General features: G+C 45.6%; 1 protein-coding gene across 1 annotated transcript in view; it reads left to right on the forward strand.

Moving 5' to 3' along the window:
- Window positions 1-21505, forward strand: part of NDUFAF5 (NADH:ubiquinone oxidoreductase complex assembly factor 5) — a 158486-nt gene that overhangs the window by 112381 nt on the left and 24600 nt on the right. Inside the window, exons 7-8 of the mRNA XM_086927726.1 lie at window positions 6714-6911; window positions 18066-18126. Of these exons, the coding sequence (XP_086783852.1) occupies window positions 6714-6911; window positions 18066-18126 (259 nt within the window). The remainder of the gene's footprint in view (window positions 1-6713; window positions 6912-18065; window positions 18127-21505) is intronic.

Here is a 21505-nt window from a genome sequence, read left to right on the forward strand (position 1 = left end):
CCATCTTCTTCACAAGTGCAGAAGAGGCACATGAATGGGCGGACCAGCGCTGTGCACAACAACCCAGAACAGACTACCCACGCAATCCGACCTCTAAGCTGCCGAGATCCAGAAGACGCACCCAAAAGCAGCAACATAGCGGAGCTCAGACAACGACCGGGACAGGCACCCAGGACTCCCCAGACCTAGAGCAAATCATGAGAGAAAGACGTGGGGTCCTACAAGCAATGATTGACCTACAGGCCTCCTCCCAGATGGAGGACATTGAGCAAGCTCCTCGCCTCTTTTTTTCAGGTGGGGAGGACGACCGTGATGGCACATCTTCCGGAGTGGACTCCGTTACACCTCCCTCAGTCACCCCCCAGACGGCTGATACCATAATGGATGGACAAATGAACTCCTCCCTAGCATTAACAGATCTCACTGCCAATCCCAAAAGACTTACATAAGCTATACTCCCCTCTTACACACATGTGACATGGACAAGATTTGATATGCTCCAGATGGCGCTCCAGGATCCTACGAATGCCCAATCCGCGATGCACCTCGCCTAGTGCGTTCTGCCACCCCCATCGTTTACTGTTGCACTCTCCTGTTAAAGAGAGTAGGTTTGGACGTATTACTGACTTGTAATGGGTCCCCAGCATTGGGAATGTTTCCCGACCCCTGTTTTTACGGTTTCCTACCCTTGTTCTACATCATTCCACCCGCTCTTGGAAATACACATAATAGGGTACCCGGGACATGATTATGAGAGACAGACGGAAACGTACACGTTTCTCACACCACAGGGGACTCACTGGTCACTAGGTCCTAGCAGGCACAGCCTATTCAAATGAACACTGACGATATCAAATGGCTGCGAAGACACAGAATACTGACCTCAACATCCTAACTCTTAACGCCCGGGGTCTCCACACGCCCGGGGTCTCCACACGCCCCGCGAGCGATATGCGGTCTATTCCTACATGAAGCACCAAAATGCCTGGATAGCGTTTCTTCAAGAGATGCACCTCACTACCACCGAACTAAAAAAGCTACAATCAAAATGGAGAGGTACCATATGTGCCACATCATACTCCGCTTACGCACGGGGAGCACTGATCTGGATCCTACCAGGGACTTAGGCGGGTGGTGGACAAGGAGGGCAGATATGCCTTATTAGAGGGCATTCTCGACGGCCAAGAGGTACTGTTGGGTAGTATATACGCCCGAACATAGAGCAGGACAAGTATTGGGAACGTCTTACCGGGGTACTTGCTCAATTTGCCTCCATACCATGGATTTTAGGGGGCGATTACAATTGCACACTAGACCTCACATTAGACCGCTCCTACCCCCTGCCCACACCCTCACCCGCCCAGAAACAAACAGCACGCTTCTAATCCTGGGTCACACAATAGGCACTCGCTGACGTATGGAGATTGCAACACCCGCAGACTAAGCTATATTTGTTCCACTCCGTCCCACATAACTCGATAATCTGTCTCAACAGGTTATTATGCTCTGCTGCGTTTTTACCCAAAGTGCACCACACAGACTATATGGGGAGGGTCATTTCTGACCACGATGCTCACATCCTACACTTGAACTGGAGACCTCCACACCCCACAGTCCCTACAGGTCGCATCCTGCGAGACTGCCTAACAGATTCAGTCTTCAAACACGAACAGGGACAAATTATACAGGACTACTTCATGCACAATGCAGGGACGGCATCATCCACATTGATAGAGTGAGACTCTTGTAAAGTGGTAGCCCGGGGAGACTGCATCAAACAAATAGTGAGAGTAAAACGGACCCTTGAGCAAGCACTCCCCAAAGCCGAAAAATGCCTCGCCAATGTCACTAAACAGAATATAGAACAGCCTGCGTCGATCTCCGACGTTACAACTTCAGGTCCTATGCAACCCGAATGCACAAGGAACGCGATCAAAGGGGTACCTTGCTAGCATGGTTAGCCAAACAAGACCACGGCATGAACCCCATCACTGAGGTAATAGTCCCCCGTGGCTACCTAGTACGATCCCAGGACCAGATTCTCTCAGCATTTCACCAACACTACTCAGAAGTGGATCTCTCCCCGGATCGGATCGAGCATGACATAATAGACCACTTTCTTGATCCCCTAACAATCCCGGTAATTACAAGAGAGGATAGTGCATCCTTAGAGGCGAAAATACAAAGAGCAGACATTACTCATGCCCTACCTGCCTTAGCTCGCAACAAAGCACCAGGGCTAGACGGCTTTCCCTTAGAATACTATAAGACCTTTTCCTACTTACTAGTCCCCCGATTGGCAGCGATGGATACCTCTGCATTCAACACTGGCGAGCTACCGAAATCCCTTCGGGAATCGGTTATCGTGACCTTTCTGAAGCCCAACTGCGACCCACAGTTGCTGACATCCTATCACCCCATCACGCTCCTCTCCACTGATTGCAAGATCCTAGGAAAGATATTATCGGATAGATACACACAAATCTTACGGCCCTTGGTACACCCCGACCAATGCGGTTTCGTCCCGGGCAGGAACACATCCCAGAATATACGCCGACTATTTCATGTCCAAGATCAAGTGAGTGTCACTTACCCCCGAGCAGCATGCCTTATACTAGCCTCATCGTCATGAGGCACGGCGCTCCGGTGCTTCGTCGTGAGCCGTGGAACGCTCACACGCGGGGATATTTCCCCTGCTGTGATGAGCGTTCCACAGGAACGGGTGTGGTCATGACGAGCTCATGAGCATGGGGGCGCTGTGCGCGCCCCTCCCCCCAGCACAGTGGGGAAATTAACCCCGCACGAAAGGGGGTAGACCTCGAAAAGGCTTTTGACACCCTCACGTGGCAGTACTTTTTCTCGGTTCTGCAGCGAATAAGACTTTTCTCCACTCTCTTGGCATACACTTGTCTCTTATACGCCGGGCTCACTTTGCACGTTCGTATAGGGTGCTATATCCCACCAGAATTCGAGGTGGCAGGAGGCAGGGCTGCCCGCTCTCGCCTCTGCTTTCTGCCCTTGGGGTGGAACATCTGGCCATACAACTACGGCGGGAGGGGTTGCAATGGGGCATTCCCATAGCAAATACCCTACACAGTGTTTCTATGTATGCCGATGACCTTTTAATATACATTCGGGACCTCACTGAGGACCTAACACCTATCTGGGCCACACTGATAGAATTTGAAGAAGCTTTCGGGTTATGCGTAAACTGGGAGAAGTCTACGGTATACCCGCTGCACCCGAACCTTCCCCCCCGGGTCGTCAGACTAGGAGATCAGACCATCGCTTAGAGCGCGGAGGCTCCTTGTTACCTTTGAGTCCGACTCTACCACACCCCGGCCGACATCTACGAAGATAACCACCGTAGGGCTCTGGCTGGCATATATACAGTTGTAAGTGAAAGTAAACACAAAGTTAGGTATCATAGATCCTGTTAAGATATAGAAAAATCAAAAGTACTCGTAAGCGCTATGAAGTGCTAAGAACTGAGATGTGTAAAGACCACTAGTAGTGATTGTATGGGACAGGTCTGCTGACGATACAGGGACTGCTGGGAGCGTAGAGACATCTGATGCCTCTGTGCTGTGCTTCAATCACACATGCTTTAGCTCTAGTGGCTAAGTGGTGAACAGACAGAAAAATTCAGGACCAGACTTAATACTATACAGACAGTATACATGAGAAATCTGTAATGATGAGAAGTCCACACGTGATGTAGTATTTAAGTGATGCTTTAATCCAAGATGTACAGAGAGACCCCACCAGGAGCATCCATCATGGTGCTCAGCCCATCCAACTGTAATCTGTCAGGCAGATCACCAACATTCTGATAGATGCATCACATGAACATTCCAATAGAGGTAGAGAGGGATAGCATAGAGAATACCAAGATACTACATTATCCTCTCTCCTTAAACAGAAAACAAAAAGCTAAAAACAGCAACGGAGAACAGGAGAAAATGAAAGCAAGTAAATTGAGCAAAAGCGGAAAAAAGAACAGCAAAGAGAAAACATCCATAAAAAGAGAACAAAGAAAGAAGAATGGGAAAAAACGCATAACCATACTCCCTTCTTACACCATATAAACCATCCTCTCTTCTTACAGAACTTTAAAAGGAAGAAAACAAAGGAAGGCAATAGAAAAGAGAAAGAACAAAAACCTTCATTACAAGAACAAGGAAGATGAGGAAGAGTAGAGGTGAAACCTCATCTAAACACTATGTTCGAGGCATATGGGCTGCAGATGGTACATTATGAATAGATCGCCATCTGGTGTTGGGCTCGGATGATTGCACTTTGTTTTTCTCTTGGAGAGTCTTTTGTCTCTTGGTGACTCCTCCCTTGGTTGGTAGTGCGCATGGGCATCGGCTCCATCCTTAGATTGTTTTTTTCCGCCATCGGGTTCGGATGAAGATCGAGACGCTCCAGATCAACTTCAGAAAAAAGTGATTTTCGGCGCGTATTCCCTTTCCAATTCGACGGTATTGTTATTCGAACGCGTTCATTTCCATTCCGACGCGTTACAAATTTAAAATAGAAGAGAAAAACTTGGATCTACGTCGAAGAACAGGAGGCCTTTCTCGACGCAGTCAAGCCCGGAGTCCATGGAAAGGACTCCATTCAAAAAATGTCCAACGTGTGGTGCTAAGTTCCCACACAAGGACCTACACGAGGTGTGCAACCTCTGTCTATCGCCTGAACACGAATCCAGGGACTGCGAAGCCTGCGCAGCATTCTCCTCCAAGCTAACGATTAGAAATCGTCGAGCTCGAAGACACGAGGTTTCCAGAATGCAGGCGGAAGCGATCCCGGAGCTGTTCGGAGACGAACAAATCGAGGAAGAAGAGGACCAGTCTGGGTCGGAAGGGGACCAGTCGGAGGTTGAAGAACTCATCGAGCAACAAACCGTGAGTGACGACGTCCCCTTACCGAAAAACCGACCCCGTGCGGTAACGACCCCGCCCTCGGGCCCGGTCAAACCGCTGAAAAAAGTTTCCGACGCCCCGCCCTCGGGCCCGGCAACGAAACCGAAACTGAAACCGAAACTCTCGGACTCCCACCATGTCGGATCCGAGAAAAGGGCGACATCGACTTCGGCACCGAGGCTACATACAAAGGAGAGCTCGGTATCGAAACATTCCATGTCGAAACATAAATATGACTTATCGCCCAAGAGACACTCGATACCAAGAAAGTCGGAATCGAGCAGACATTCGGTGTCGAAAACAACAAGATCTGACGATCGAAAACAAAAGCACCTCTCGGAACCAGGACCCTCGGTACCGATTCAGTAGCAACAGACAGATCCCAAACAAAAGATCTTGTTTATTGATCCACAAACTACACTATTACCTCTAAGTAAAATATAATTAAGTAACGCAAGAGATAACAGTGCAGGAAGTTGCAATAAAAATACGTCAAATCTAAACATACTTAGCAATGAAAGCATAAATGCACATACATAGTGAAAACATAAGCTAAATATGTGGATGTAAAACTTTAAAAACCTAGACTCTAAAAAGAGACTGGTAAACTAGCATAAGTGAATAAAAAGGCAATAATGCTATAGGACTATAACCCAAGCATAGCTCCTCTGAAGGAGACTAAAATACGCACACCCAACAGGGCACAAATCAAAAATAAACGAAATCTGTGTGGACAACTGACATAGTGCCAGGTGGGACTAAAACCCACTAGAGTAAAATGGGACTAGAAACCCATAGCATCCCATCCTTGTCACCATGAATGTAATGATGAGAAGTCCACACGTGATGTAGTATTTAAGTGATGCTTTAATCCAAGATGTACAGAGAGACCCCACCAGGAGCATCCATCATGGTGCTCATCCCATCCAACTGTGATCTGTCAGGCAGATCACCAACATTCTGATAGATGCATCACATGAACATTTCAATAGAGGTAGAGAGGGATAGCATAGAGAATACCAAGATACTACAAAATCCAATACTAGCGTGTGTATGTATGTATATATGTATATGTATGTGTGTATATATATATATATATATATATATATATATATATATATATATATATATATATACTTGTACATATCGCTTATTAATCTTGAGCATCATTTGTTTGGGCTATGAACCAATCTATGCTGCACTGCCGCGTCACGAGTTGAGGAGGAGAAGAAGAACTTTGTGAGGACATATATAGAAACGCATCAGTCCTCTTCATGCTTTTTTGAAACTGGTGCAATAACATCTTGCCTTACCTTGGAATTCGCTGGTCTTTGTTAGCCACTAGTTGGAGGTTCGAGATCGTTTGCTTGGATTTATATATATATATATGTATGTATGTATGTATGTATGTATGTGTATGTATATATATATATATATGTATGTATGTATATGTATGTATGTATGTATATATATGTATGTATATGTGTATATATGTGTGTGTATATATATATATATATATATATATATATATATGTATATATATATATATATATGTATATATGTATATAATTCTCTTTTTTCAGAATTTATTTGCCTTTATTTCGAAGAATATCACATATAGAGATACTGAAGAGCCCATGCTCCCTTATCAATTAACTCCACAACTGTAGGTTGTTTATGTGTAATTGGAGCGAGCCTGCTAAAGAGTAATTGCTTGTGTATTCTTTTTATATCCCATATCGATATCCTGGAAATGAATCATCAATCAGATGTGTTTTGTTTCAGATCTATCGTGTCTTAAAAGAAGATGGCGTGTTCATAGGGGCAATGTTTGGAGGAGAAACTCTCTATGAGCTCCGCTGTTCTCTGCAATTAGCAGAACTGGAAAGGGAAGGAGGATTTTCACCACATGTTTCCCCCTTCACTGCTGTTAACGACCTTGGAAATCTTCTAGCAAGGGCTGGATTTAATATGCTGACAGTTGTAAGTAAAACTTAGATGTGAAACAGTATATTTTACTCTCTGCCACATTATTTTTTCCTTGATTATATCAAATGTTGTTATGAATAAAGTAATTTTCTTCTCCAAAATATTGAAAAATTCTTATATCAGATGTCAGTATGGGAGCTATGTATAATCATCAATCTCTTTGCAGAACCTGGGCAGATTAAAACCCTGTTAATGTAGCTGGAGCTTGTAAAAAACCAAGAAACTAATGTACAAATTTATATTGTATATAAAATAAGACAATATATGCACCCTTTAATTTAGTTCAGGGTGTGTGAAGGCATTCATTTATTTTCATTTAAAGCCTTCAGGAAATGTATCTGTTCACCTCTTATATGGTGATTTTGAGTATGGATGCTTTCACATCCGTATATGTTTTTGGCAGCTCTCTCATGATTAGACACACTTATTCTTCGTTTTATTTTTGCTTGCAGATACATCTTTTTGCTCTCTGAATGTGGGAAGTAAGTGTTCCTAATATCTTTGTCAGCAAGGCTGTTCAGGAGAGCGTATTCTTAGTCATGCTGTTGAACAATGCTTCGGCTTTGATCTCGGTCATCCACTCTATTTAACCTGCCTGTGTTCACTCTTTCTTGGTTTAATTAATCAGTGCGTTGGTCTTTGACCATGGTGTGGTATGCTGGAAGCTTTAGGAGGTCCCTTTTCCTGCCTTCCAGTCCCTAGTTTACGATTCTTTGAAGTAAGGTTGCAACAGAATTGTAAATAGTGTTCTGTAATACAAGCGAACATTACATTAATTTTTGAGTACTTTACTTTGGCCTAAGGTAAATCAGTGTTGTGGTGACCTAATGATTAGTAATGACTCAGGAATGTTCAGTGTAGGTTCCATATTCTTCTATGGAATGTATGTGTTTAAGGTGTTGGCAGTTTATTCCTGCTGCTGTAAGTAGACCTAAAGTGTGGAAGATGGGTGGGCGCAGACAACAGGAAAACGCACACAATTCTTGTATATTGCCAGGAAATGTGGTGTATTCATGTACGTTGAGCCTATTTTAAACTGCCCACTGTAATAAGTCTCCTAATGGAACATCCATCTAATGTGTGAGTCTCACCTCCTCAGAGCGAAAACATGGACTGGTACTTGCCTACTTCGGCTTAGTTTCCAGACCGCATCACAAATTAAGTTAAGAGGGCCACCAATGCTGAATAAATAAGCTCACACCTCTAAACAGAACCCAATAAATGATGGTTCTGAAATGAGTATTGTCTCTTATTGTGCACATTGCTATATAAATTTGAAGCTGTGAGTACATTTTAATTTGTGAGCCAGGACATACAAGAATAATGTTTTGCTCTGTAACTATCAGAACATAAGTTCCTTTGAACAGATTATAGCTATGTGGGTGTCACACCATTGCCTGGGAACATCAACAGGAGTAACAGAACAGCACAGATTGTATTTGTAATATAACAAGTATGCTATTCCTTCCTTATACTCTAAAAGATGTGTGCACCTTTATTACATTGCTGATAAGTAATAAAAAAGAAATACCAGTTCTGATGGATACATCTGCCAGTGGATTCCTCACCTAGTGAATATCCCCTGCGCCAGCAGCATTCGGAATTTTTTTGTAGCTCCCCACGCCGACAAGGACGAGCCTCATCGGCGTGATGACGTCACTTCCCTTTTTTCCGCAACTTCGCCGCTAACGGTTTTACTAGGACTCTTCGTAGTTTAACTTGCTACTTTGTGTTTCTGGTTGTATTTCTGTGCTTCTTCTTGTTTCCTTTTCGAGGATGTTGTCGAGGTAGTCCGGGTTCAAGCCCTGCAGGGAGTGCGGAGGACATATGTCCATTACAGATCCGCATGAAGATTGTGTCTGGTGCCTGTCGTCGGATCACAACGTCGAGGGATGTGCCTGCTGTAGGAAAATGAACCCGAAGGCGTTGAAAAAAGAGAAGCAAAACTCTTCATGGCAAAGATGAGAAAGGAGAAAAGAGGTAGAAGAAGGTCGAGGTCTCGTTACAGGTCGAGGTCGGGTTCGAAGTAAACGTCGGGGCATGCTTCTAGAGCCAGAAGCATAACAAGAAGGAGAGGCATTCTTCAAAACGCCATTCTGATAGAGAGACTGCGCCAAAGTCGACCTCTCCAGCTCGTCGACGCCGTAAGGATTTCTTGTCTCCTTCTCCCTCGAATCAGGCTTCTCCTGCAAGATTGGCTTCGCCTGCAGCTTCTCCAGCTCGATCTCCGAAGCCGGTTCATTCACCGACTTTGGAACATTCTCCGGCTCCAGTGAAAGAGGTTCTTGTGCCGGATGAGCAGGCGACTCCATTGGCCGGAACACGGTAACGCCTACACCGGAATCTGTCCCGGGGACCTATCCTCCTTTCCCTGGCCCAGGTCAAGATCCCTCACATTATCTTAATGCTATGTATGGAGTCTTCCATAGGGCTATGTACCCCTCTGGAGCACCTTCGGGTCCCATGGGTCCATTAGCGTTTAATCTGGGGGTACCTGAGGCCTATGAAAAGGCCCCCTTCATGCCATTTCTTCCGGCGGCGCGGTCTTGGCATTTCCCGGCGCTGAGGACATCGACGCCGTTTCCATCAGTTCGACCTTGATCGGCGCAGGCTGTGCCTCCGGATCCGTGTATGACGCTGGCTCCGGATCCATCGGAGTCGGTTTTGACTCCACTGACTCCGGTACCCAGAATGAGGTCTAGGAGAGAAGCTCAGCGAGTTCTAGAGGAACAGAGGTTTCATTTGGAAGAAAAGGAGGAAGGCGAGATTCAAGCTTCAGACACAGATACAGGGAACTGATAGGTAACTCGCTAGATCTCGCTCCTGAGGCGGAAGCCGGTAGTTAGGACGCCTTATCTCTAATTTGTGCTTAATTGATTTTAATATCGACGTTTTTTAAAATTCACTGTTCTGTCCATCTCAGCACAACTGCCTGCCCCTTCTTACCTACCACATTATTCCCTGTTTGCCTCCTTTCTCCCCCGTGGGACCTATATAGTTTTCTCTCGGCCGATTTAGGGCTTGGTTGATTCTCGATCCTCTCACCCCCAGGCACAGACAGCGGGCGCCATCTTGGGTGAGGAGGAGGACAGCGTTCTAGTGCCATGGCCGATTTGGGGCCTTGCACTATAAAATGAACGCCATTCCCCGTCCGGGCCTCGGGCCAGAACCTATGCCCGATTTTCCTGACTGCCATATTCGTTACACACGGAAGAACCTTCTTCTACTGAGATCTCCTAAAAATACGCTCTGCCACTATGTGCATAAGCAGGAAAACTCCTACACTCATCGTAGTCTCTGTAGCTCCTATTTGCGGAGATTTAATCCTGACTCTCCAGCCCTCTCAGAGGTATGCAGGGCCCTTTTGAATTGTAAGTCCCTCCCTAAGCACTCTGGTGATCAATTTTATGCTACAGGACCACAAATTAGATATGCTATTCCTTACGAAAACACATGGCTAACTGCTAACTCAGAGGCTTACATTGTTCGGGCTCTCCCCCCGGGGTTTCTAATTCACTCTCAGACTAGGCCTGCTGGTAGAGGGTGTGGACTGGCCATACTTTACAAAGATCACTTCGTTTGTAGAGCGAAGGATGGCGGCATTTCGGAGTCTGAAAGCTGCCATTTTTCTTTCCAACTATCTCCTACCATCTCTTTTACAGGCCTTTTAGTGTACCGCCCCCCTGGGAACTCTAGCCACTTTGTTAACTCCCTCTTAGAAACAGTTACAGCCCTGGCGCCTTCCTCCACCAATTTCACCATCCTTGGGGATCTCAACCTTCATTTTGATGATCCCCTTGACGCAGTGGCGGAGGACCTCCGACTCTATCTTAGATCATACGAGATGTTACTAGTTAATACGGGCGCTACACATAACCAAGGCCATCTTCTTGACCCGGTTTGCACCAATATTCGGTCACTTCAGGCTAGCTCCCCCTTCCCCCTCCCCTGGTCAGACCATTTTTTGGTCCCTTTTTCCTGGCAGGGTGAGTTCCAAATACCACAAACCCCTAGGATGTATACTGTGGAAAGGGCTTGGTCTAAGCTCTCTGTTGAGAACTGGACTCACTTACTCGAACACTCCATCCCTCCCCATGATCCGGACCCCGTGATTGCTGATACTAACTTAAATAATTGGCTCACGAGTTCATTAGACCGTATCCTACCAAAAAAAAGAGTAGGGAAAAAGACTGGGAGAGTAGGCTCTGCCCCCTGGTATACTGCTGAGCTCAGAATCCTAAGAAAAGATTGTAAGAAGCTCGAGCGTACTTGGAGGAAAGATTGGAGCAATACAAACAAAGATATATATTGTGCTGCTATTAGATCATACAAAATCGCCCTTAGAGAGGCCAAGACAATATTCTTCGACGAAAGAATAAAAAATTCCTCTAATTCCACCAGAGAATCCGATCAGATTATTAAAGAACTACTGAAGGTCCCTGAACCCCCTATGTCTCAAGATTCGTCAGGAGCGAAGTGCGATGAATTTTCAAACTACTTTGACTTAAAAATCAAAAATATCTTGACTACCCTTCCTCCACCGGTCACCCATGCTAACATCGACAGCCTGCTCCCGGCCGTTGGCCCTCAGCTTAACGCTTTTAATCCAGTCTCAGGTGAGGAACTCCTCAAAGTTCTAGCAGCCATGAAAAGCGGCTCCCCAAGTGACCCGGTGCCTATGCGGTTTTTTAAACAGATTGCTACTACCATTGCTACTCCAGCAACTGAGCTCATTAACACCTCACTTTCCCAGGGCATTGTTCCACCCAGTTGGAAAGGGGCCATTGTAAAGGCCCTCTTAAAGAAACCACATCTTGACCCATCGGAGATGGCAAACTTAAGACCCATCTCACTACTCCCACATTGTTTAATGTGTACATGGCCCCCCTGGACGATGTGGTTGTCCCGTTTGGGTTTAAAATTGTTAGCTATGCAGACGACACTCAATTGGTCGTCTCACTCCTCCCAACTCCATCAATGCCCGGACAACTTTCATTCTTGCCTGACGAAAATACATGCCTGGATGTGTGACTCCTCTCTCAAATTGAATGGGTCAAAAACCGAAATCATGGTACTGGGTCATAAGGGCACCACTCTTCCTACTACCATCCGGCCTGCTTGTCTAGGGGATACCCCCAGCCCTAAAAAAGAAATTAAAAGCTTAGGGGTCTGGTTGGAACAGGACCTTTCGCTTAAAACACAAGCAAAAAAAACAACAGGAATCTGCTTTGGCCTTCTACGGTCTGCTCGTAAAGTTCTTCCCCTTCTTCCCCAGTACTCTAGGAAGCTGTTAGTGCAGGGACTAGTTTTGTCCAGACTGGACTACAGTAATGCCATCTTTTTGGGGGCCCCGGAAGCCACCATCAATAAACTTCAACAAACACAAAATGCCGCAGCTAGGCTATTAACGGGTACTTCAGTTAGGATGTCAGCAAAACCCGCACTTAAATCGCTACATTGGCTCCCCATCCGTGAAAGGATTAAGTTTAAATCCTTATGTATCGTCCATAAACTTCTTCAAGGTAATGGACCCGCTATCATGAAGAGTCTAGTTACACCCTACAAGGCTAATAGGCCTCTGCGCTCTGACAACTAGTGCCTTGCGAGAGTGCCAAGATTCAAGAAGACTCGCACAGGAGGCCGCCGTTTTTCGGTTAATGCGGCTTCACTGTGGAACTCCCTTCCTTCAAAGTTGCGCATGGAACCCTGTCATCTGCATTTCCGGAAGCTCTTGAAAACCTAGCTTTTCCCCAAGTGACCTTTTGTCTTCCATTCTCCCTCTTGAGCCGGACTCTAGTGCAGCGCTGGGATGCATCTGGGTAACCATGCGCTTTATAAAACTGCTTACATTACACATTACATTACAGATGATTATTTTGGAGAATTAAGGGAAGCAAGTGGCCTTGATGTGTCTCCAGAGTGGGAACTTTCTCCTACATCTGATGCTCCTTCAAAGGATGTGGTTCCCTACCACACAGTTATAAAAAAGGCAGCAGAACTTTTAGATCTTCAGCTTCCCACTGCGGAATTTAAATCTAACATTTTGACAGAAGTTCTTCATTCACCTTCTTTAGTAATAGAGCCTCTACTGCCTTTTAATGAGGCAATCACTGAGCCTGTAATGGAGGTCTGGCGCAGGCCCTTTTCGGCTCTGGCAGTTTCTAAATCTGTTGCCAGGAGATACAGGGCGGCTTCAGGGGATCCGGACTTTTTAATATCCCATCCTTCTCCTGAGAGCCTAGTGGTCCAAGCTGCCTGCTCAAAAAGATCTTCTGGTACCTTCCCACAAGTTCCAGCTGACAGGGAATCGAAGAAACTCTACCCGTCTTCTATAAAAGTGTTTTCTTCGGCAAGCATGGCCCTAAAGTCCACTAATGCCACCTGTCTTTTGGGTCGCTATATCCATGCTTTAATGGACTCGGCGAAACAACTTGCACCTAAGGTGTCTGAAGAAGACAGACAAAATGTTAATGAGGTCTAATGAGGTCATGCAAGATACTCAAGCGCTGCACATCAAGTCATTCAAAGTGGTTTAGACACTGCTGACTCTGTCGCCAGAATCCTGGGATCTTCTGTGGCTACTAGGAGTGCATGGCTTAAATCATCAGAGTTCTCCCCAGATGTTCAGGCTATGCTTTTGGACCTCCGTTTTTATGGTTCTGGACTTTTTGGCAAAAAAGCGGATGCTTCTTTAGAAAGGTTTAAAGACCGTAAAGCAACAGCCAAGTCTTTGGGTCTTCAGGCGCAATCTAGAGGCTCCTTGTTCATGAGGTACAGAGGTTTTGGGAGGTCGTCCTTTCGGACCTATAGACCGCCTCAGCAGCAGCAACAGCAGCAGCAAAACACCTTATACAAATCCTACAGGGGCAAGAACAGAGGTCGCTCACAAGGCAGTCAGCCCTCCTCCTCCTCCTCCTCCTCCTCCTCCTCCTCTTCCTCTACCTCCCCTCCTCTTACCACAGCAGAGCAGCCCTAGAGCCACCATTCTGGATCATGCTGGTCCTGTGGGGGGTCGGCTTACTCATTTTCTTCAAGATTGAGAACCCAAAGGTCTGTAGTGACCGATTCCCAATCTTGTAGAGAATGGGTATGCTCTTCCCTTTCGGGAATTCCCTTCATATTACCTTCCTTGCCAAGGTGCTTGCTCAGAGGACCACCTTCTTCTCCTGCAGGAGGAAGTCCTAACATTACTGAAAAAAGGTGCGATAAAGGTGGTTCCACAGCGGTAAAGGGGTCAGGGATGCTACTCCTTGTATTTCCTGATACCCAAGAAGGAAGGCAGGCTACGTCCAATCCTGGATCTCAGGATCTTGAACCTTTTACTGAAGCAGGAGAAGTTCAAGATGTTCACCCTTGCGCAGGTTCTTCAAGCGTTGCAACAGGAAGATTGGATGATGTCTATCGACTTGCAGGACGCGTATTTTCATATCCCGATCCTGAAGTCGCACAGGAAGTATCTCCATTTCACGGTAGGGTCGCAACATTATCAGTTTGCGATCCTTCCGTTTGGACTTACTACTGCACCTTGAGCCTTCACCAAGGTGCTGGCAGTGGTGGCAGCCCATCCCAGGAGATCGGGATTCCGGTTTTCCCCTACCTGGACGACTGGCTAATCAAAGCAGAGTCGCCGGAGAAGGTGCTTCACCATCTGCAGGTTACAACTCAGCTGTTGTACAAATTGGGGTTCTCGATAAACGTGCCCAAGTCTCACCTGTTGCCCTCTCAGCGCAACCTGTTCATAGCGGCAGTACTGGACACTACTATGTGTCGAGCATTCCCTCCTCCACAAACGATTCTTGACATTCAGGAAATGATTCCATTGTTTTACAACGGAGCGGTCGTTCCAGTCCTGAAAGTCCTTCGCCTGCTCGGTCTGTTTGCTTCCTGCATTCTGTTGGTCGACCATGCACACTGGCACATGAGGGCGCTCCAGTGGTGCCTCCGCAGGCAGTGGTATCAACATAATGGAGATCGCAGGGAGTCTGTGAGGATTTTAGCGCTCAAGCCCTTCCTCCATTCCCTTCGCAATCAGTCGGTTCAAGTCCTGACGGACAACACTACAGCGATGTGGTATGTCAACAAGCAGGGAGGAGTGGGGACACATTGTCTCTGCAGAGAGGCTCTGCGTCTCTGGTACTGGGTTTTGGACCATCAGATTTGTCTGATGGCAAATCATCTGGCCAGAGTTCTGAACGTGCGTGCAGACAGTCTCATTCGGCAGTTCTCTGCAGACCACGAGTGTATGCTTCATCCGGAGGTGGTTTGTCACATCTTCCGGACGTGTGGAACTCCTCGAGTGGACCTGTTTGCCACTCACGAGAACGCTCACTGGCTGTCATTCTGCAGTCTCCAGTATCCATTACAGGGAGCGTTGGGGGACGCGTTTCAGATTAAATGGGACTCGCATCTCCTTTACGCGTTTCCTCCCATACCCTTGATTCCTCGGGTTCTGAGGAAGGTTCGCCAAGACAGGGCACAAGTCATATTGATCCCCCCGGATTGGCCAAGAAGGGTGTGGTATACAGATCTTCTCCACCTCTCCTCGTGCACACCGCTCTGTCTCCCTCTCAGGGCAGACCTCCTCTCGCAGTCGCAGGGGCAGGTTCTACACCCCCACCTCCAGAGCTTACACCTTCATGCCGGGAGATTGAACAGGGCAACCGGAATTCTTTTTCTCTTCCTTCTGACGTGGTGGACGTTATTTTGTCCGCCAGAAGTCTCTCCACCAAGTCTATATATTCCTATAGGTGGTCCAAATTTGTTCACTGGTGTGGGAAGAAGTCTATTGACCCTTTGAGGGCTCGCTTATCCAACATCCTTCAATTTGCTCTTTCTCTAGCACAGCAAGGTTTTGCTGTGGCTACTGTGAAGGGCTATTTATCGGCTTTGTCGGCGTTCCTTTGCTTGCCGGACCAGCTGTCTTTGTTTAAATCGCCCATTGTGTTTCGATTCATTAAGGGCCTTACCAACAAATATCCGCCCACTTCATTTATTGTGCCTCAATGGGACTTAAATCTTGTCTTAACCTACTTGATGGGTACTCTCTTTGAGCCCTTACACAAGTGTCCCTTGGGACTATTGTCTTTAAAAACTGTATTTCTTGTTGCCATTACCTCGGCAAGGAGGGTAAGTGAGCTTCCAGCTGTGAGTTCAAAACCCCCATTCTTGACTATTCATGCTGATAGAATGGTTCTCAGGATCAGGGCTGCATTTCTGCCTAAGGTGGTAACTCCCTTCCATCTGGGGCAGTCCATTACCCTTCCTTCCTTCCTTCCAGGGGCAGCTCTCGGCTCATAGCGGCCCTGGGCAGGGAGCGTAGGTAGGGGGCCCCGGAAGAGGGGGTCCACGCGGGGCGGAGCACGGAGGCCAGTGAAGGGGGAGGGGTGGGGGGGGTCAGGGTGTTTGGAAGTGGAAGAGAGCCGGAGGCTGCCAAATCCCTCCCAGGGGCCGCCACGCAAATAGTATCCATCCTCAGAGGATTATTATATTAAGGATATATATTGGTGTGGTGGCACCTGGGGTTTGGTGGCCCTGTGCAGGTGCACAGCTTGCACTTGCCTAAGGCCGCCCCTGTTCCTTCTATCCTCCCCTCACCCTTCCAAAGAGGAGGAGCGGCTTCACTGTTTGGACCGTAAGAGGGCGGTGAGTTTTTACCTCAATAGGACAAAGACTATTGTGTGGATGACCAGCTCTTCATGGGTTTTGCTGGCTGCAGGAAAGGCAGAGCGGTGCACAAGCGCACACTTTCCAGATGGATTGTCTTGTGTACCAAGATTTATTACTTTTTGGCCGGTATGGAACCTCCAGAGGGTTTAAGAGCTCATTCTACCAGGGCAAAGTCTTCTACATCTGCCTTATCTAGAGGTTTTCTTGTTGAGGACATTTGTAAAGCGGCGGCTTGGGCCTCACTGCACACTTAGTCGAAGCATTACTGCTTAGATTCCGAAGTGAGGAGGGACGGACAATTTGCGCGTTCCGTCCTTCAGGAATTTTTGGTATAGAAGGCTGGACACCCTCCTCCGGGAGTGGGGACTGCTGTGGAACGCTATTCACAAGGTGAGGAATCCACTGGCAGATGTATACATCAGAAGAACAAGTTACCTACCTTCGGTAACGCTTTTTCTTGTGGAACAGTATCTGCCTGTGGATTCCTCACTGACCCACCCGCCTCCCCGTTTCCCACCTTTGTATGCCTACAATAATGTTGTTTTATAACTGTTATTTTCAAAGGAAATTATTAATTCTTTTTGCATTACTGCATTGATTTCACACTTTGTGTGTTGGTTTGAATACTGTGTACTATGTATATTTGTGTCGGTCCGTCCGTGTGCCTTGAATGCACGGAACATAAGGGCGGAACTGACGTCATCACACCGACGAGGCTCTCTTATGGCTCCAGTGACGTCAGCGGAGCCATGGTTCTGTGATGTCGTACTCGTCGGCGTGGGGAGCTACAAAAAATTGAAGAATGCTGCTGGTGCAGGGGATATTCACAAGGTGAGAAATCCACAGGCAGATACTGTTTCCACCAGAAAAAGCGTTACCGAAGGTAAGTAACTTGTTCATCAGGTGGTATTCTGCATTTTTTCTCAATTAATGCCTACAACCTCAAATGAATGATAACCATACTAAAGTATGGGGAACCAACTACTGTAACACAATTATCACTGATGGGATGATTGGGCACTAATTCAGAGGAAAGAAAATTGTCTCATATACATCTAGCCTACTCCTCCCACATATGCATCAAACTGTACATACCAGCGCTTGTTTGGAGTTTTTGCAAAGAATTAAGGGGTAAGTAAAAATAAGAAATGTGCAAAAATAAGAACCGCCTGATTACGTCTCAATTATCCCAATAGTGTATTATTATATAGGGCGAAGACAGCCCTCCCAGAGATATTGATCAGCTACAGACATACTTTACCTAGTTTGGGTCACTTCAGTGTAACACATTTGACATGATTTCACTGTGGTAAAGTCAGGATTAGTTCTTTCCCAAAGTTTTTTTCTTGACCCAGTTATTGGCATTGTTCAGCGAGTTATGGAAATAGTAAAAATGTCCTCATTATGTGTAGAGAAGTCATGCAAACATGTTTTTTCTTTTTCATTGCGTTCATATATATTCCTTGTGTCTTTTGATCTCAGGACACTGATGAAATTGAAGTACGTTATCCAGGAATGTTAGAGGTTATGAAGGATTTGCAAGGTATTTATTGCCGTAAGCTTCTCATATACAAAAGAACATTTTACCAAAAAAAGACCACAAATAGGTATTGGTGTTACTTAAGACCCTTCTGGGATGCTGACATGCATGCCTACCCTCATGTTCAGTTTAAATATTAGAATGATTTCCTCGCACTGTACCATACTTAGCGTGCTTGGAGCAGATAAAGTCGGAATAAACTTACTTATCTTTTCTTTTTGGATATGTTCATATATGTGGGTGTCTGTGTATGTAGAACGAATTCTGAAGCTTTTGTTTTTCACTGTGGAACTGTTTCACTTGATTATTTCCATATTTTATTATTTATACAATTAACCTTGTATGTTCTCCCATGTATTTTACAACTGAACAGTGATGTCAATTTCGTACTACCCATATTACTTACTTATAATAATCATAACTGCTGGGTCTCCTCCTTATTGTACTAGCCCTTATATTCATCATGGTTCCACCTTACAGGTATGAACTTCCACAGAAGATTATCCCTCATCACTTTTGCTTTTCCTGGTACTTACTTACCTGTGAGATTTACCAACTAAATTTTAACAAGAGGACCAAAAGAAAACCATGACAGACTGAACTGTACTAAAATAATGTATATGATCCTTACATAAATTGACTTCAGCACAAAACAAAGGTCACGATTAGAGCCTCCCGTTTACATCTTATCATTACTGTTGAAATTATAAGAGACGGTCCATGTCACTTAAACCAGCTAATCTCTTAAAATATACTTTTAACTGGGTTCTTTCTCCCAAAACACGTCCTTTCCTTCCTTGGAGGAACTTTGTCAGTTACCACTTTCACTGTCTCCAGCACCTCTGCTTCTTTTCTGAAACTTAGCAGGTGCCCTGTGCTTCTGTTACTACTGAATTCTCCTCGGTCTTTTGAAATGAGTTTACTCCAATACTTCTGCATCAGAGTAGGCAAATCAAAGTGTGAGTGTGTCAGCACTCTCTTGTTGCTGTGCTTATTTGGTTATGAATCTCTAAGTGTTCATACTTATCCCTGCTGGGACCTCCCATTTAAAACCTTGCAGCCCCTGCCTTTTTGTGCTTATCTGGTTTTATAAACATCAAATTAATTCAAAGCAATGAAGTTGAAGTTGGGTGTGATTTTGTGGTTTACTAGTGTCCGCTTTATTGTATAAATTCTGGTGCTAGTGTTGCAGTATTAAGAGGTTACACAGGTTATCATTAAGGTTTAGTATTGGTGAATGTGTTTAGGTTCTACGTTGTAAGCTCTTCATAGTCACAGGCATTTTTTACATTTTGTTAGTATCACTTAGTAGGTCCTCATCTCAAACTTTAAAACAATTATTTTTTGTTTATACCTTAACTTCTGCATTTTTAAGTGAAAACAGAAAGAAACCGAGGGGAAATGCAGCAGCAGTGTGAAATTTGAAATAATAAACAGCAGTCTTAATATCCCATTGTGCCTCAGTGCTTCCGTGTTTTTTTCAGGCTTTGTGGACAGGAATCCTTTAACCCAGTGGCCTGAGTTTTTTCACCCACTTTTTTAATTGCTCGAAGTATTTAGAACATTTCCTTGCCTAAGGTGGTCCTCTTTCACCAGTTTGTTAAATGTGTGAGTGTGGCATGAAGAATGTGGCAGATGACCTTCGTCATCTCTGTGTCATCAGCCTCCATGCAGTGAAAGAGTGTGTTTTCATTCAGCCATTCAAAAAGAACATTGACAATTATGTCAAAATCTTCAATGGCATGTATACTAGACGTATATATATTATTGCATTTATTGAGCGCACAGCTACCCGGAGGTTTCCCTGCGCTTGCCTTGGGAACCCGTCCTGGCTTTTCCCTGTGAGATAGCCCCTACAGGGGATCCCCAAGGTGAAAGCCAGGCATCCCGCCGCAGGGGGGCCGTTGTGGAGATTAAGCAAGCTTAATGCCCAGAGTTGCAGAGTGAGAACCCATGATTAGAGCAGGCACCGAAGCGAGAATTATCGAGTCCGTGGACATTTGAGCTCAAGCCCCTGCCGCGTCGGGAATTGAACCCTGGTCCCGGGTCTGACCTCAGCTTCCGGGTCTGCCTGCTCTAACCAGTGAGCCACACTTCTCCACGTAGGTGGAGGGCCCCTTACTCTATTATCAACAGCACCTGCTACATCTCCAATAAACTGTGAAACAGTGAAGGTATCGGATCCTACATCTGACCAGCCCGGATCTCAACAGGAGGAAAAAACAGAACAAGGTGGCTGGACAGGATTATTCACAAAACCATTCCCCAATCACACAGCTGATATGTACCGTGTGACCACTGGATTTGTATTCCAAACAAATTTATTTTCTTTTTCACATAATTTCCACACACTATTTAAGAAAAACAGGCACAAACAGAACCACTGTCAGATCAAAAGGTTCATATATACAGTATCTACAAACATACACACTTACAAAATTGCAACAGTGAATTAAGCAGATTTGATTGAACACACCAACAAAAACATTAGAATATATAATGGTCCAATTGAATTGCAATTATATACAGTGAAAAAAATACATAAACAAAGAACAAGCACCAGTCCTAGGAACTAAAAAAACCAAGAGACAAGCGGGTTTGAGATCGAAAAACCAAGCCTGCCTGTCTACAAGAGCCTGTGGTGTGATGTTTCTATGGGGTTGCAACACTAGGGTCCATAATTGTGATGTAATTTATATCCTAGTGGCACCCTTTATTGTTGCCACAGGGTGGTAGTGTCGACGCGTTTTGAACCTGGATGTTCTAGGTTCTCTTCAGGACAGGGACTGGGGGAAAGATTCTGCACGGGGGCACAAAGATTGCCGTAGTGTAGGTATAGTGTAGTACGCAGTCAACCCTGCAGTATATGCAGAACAGGACTGAGGGCGTGTGCCTTCGGAGAGCGTTCAGGTATGGAGGCAGCTCACATTAATGGCGCAGTAATGAAGGACTGAATCTGAGACGCGCAGAGCAGGGAGTGCTCGGACACTGAACCCAATTCAGGCCGGCAGGCGAAGTTAGCTCGTTATTTAAATGAATTTTTCAGCCTTCAGTCAATCAGTAAGGTTCGAATCAATCGCTCTCTCCAAAAGACATGCATCTCCAATAAAGTCATGATCCAAATATTACCATGGAAAATCTATTGCAAACTTAACTTTTTACTTTGAACCAGCCATTGATCACACTTTTTTATGATAGTGCCAATATACAGGCCTGCCCCATCTCCTCCAAGAAAGCTTCTTCTGCATCAAAGAGTTCACTACGATTCCTTTAACATCCTTATGCTAGTGAGTGCTCAGCAGAGCTCCAGCAACTAAAGTTCCACAAAGGCCTATATCTAGCAAAGAATAAGCTACCAGTAAAGCATAAATGTAAGCACATG

The sequence above is a fragment of the Lissotriton vulgaris genome, chromosome 6 (genome assembly GCF_964263255.1).
Source record: "Lissotriton vulgaris chromosome 6, aLisVul1.2, whole genome shotgun sequence".
Classification (NCBI taxonomy): domain Eukaryota; kingdom Metazoa; phylum Chordata; class Amphibia; order Caudata; family Salamandridae; genus Lissotriton; species Lissotriton vulgaris.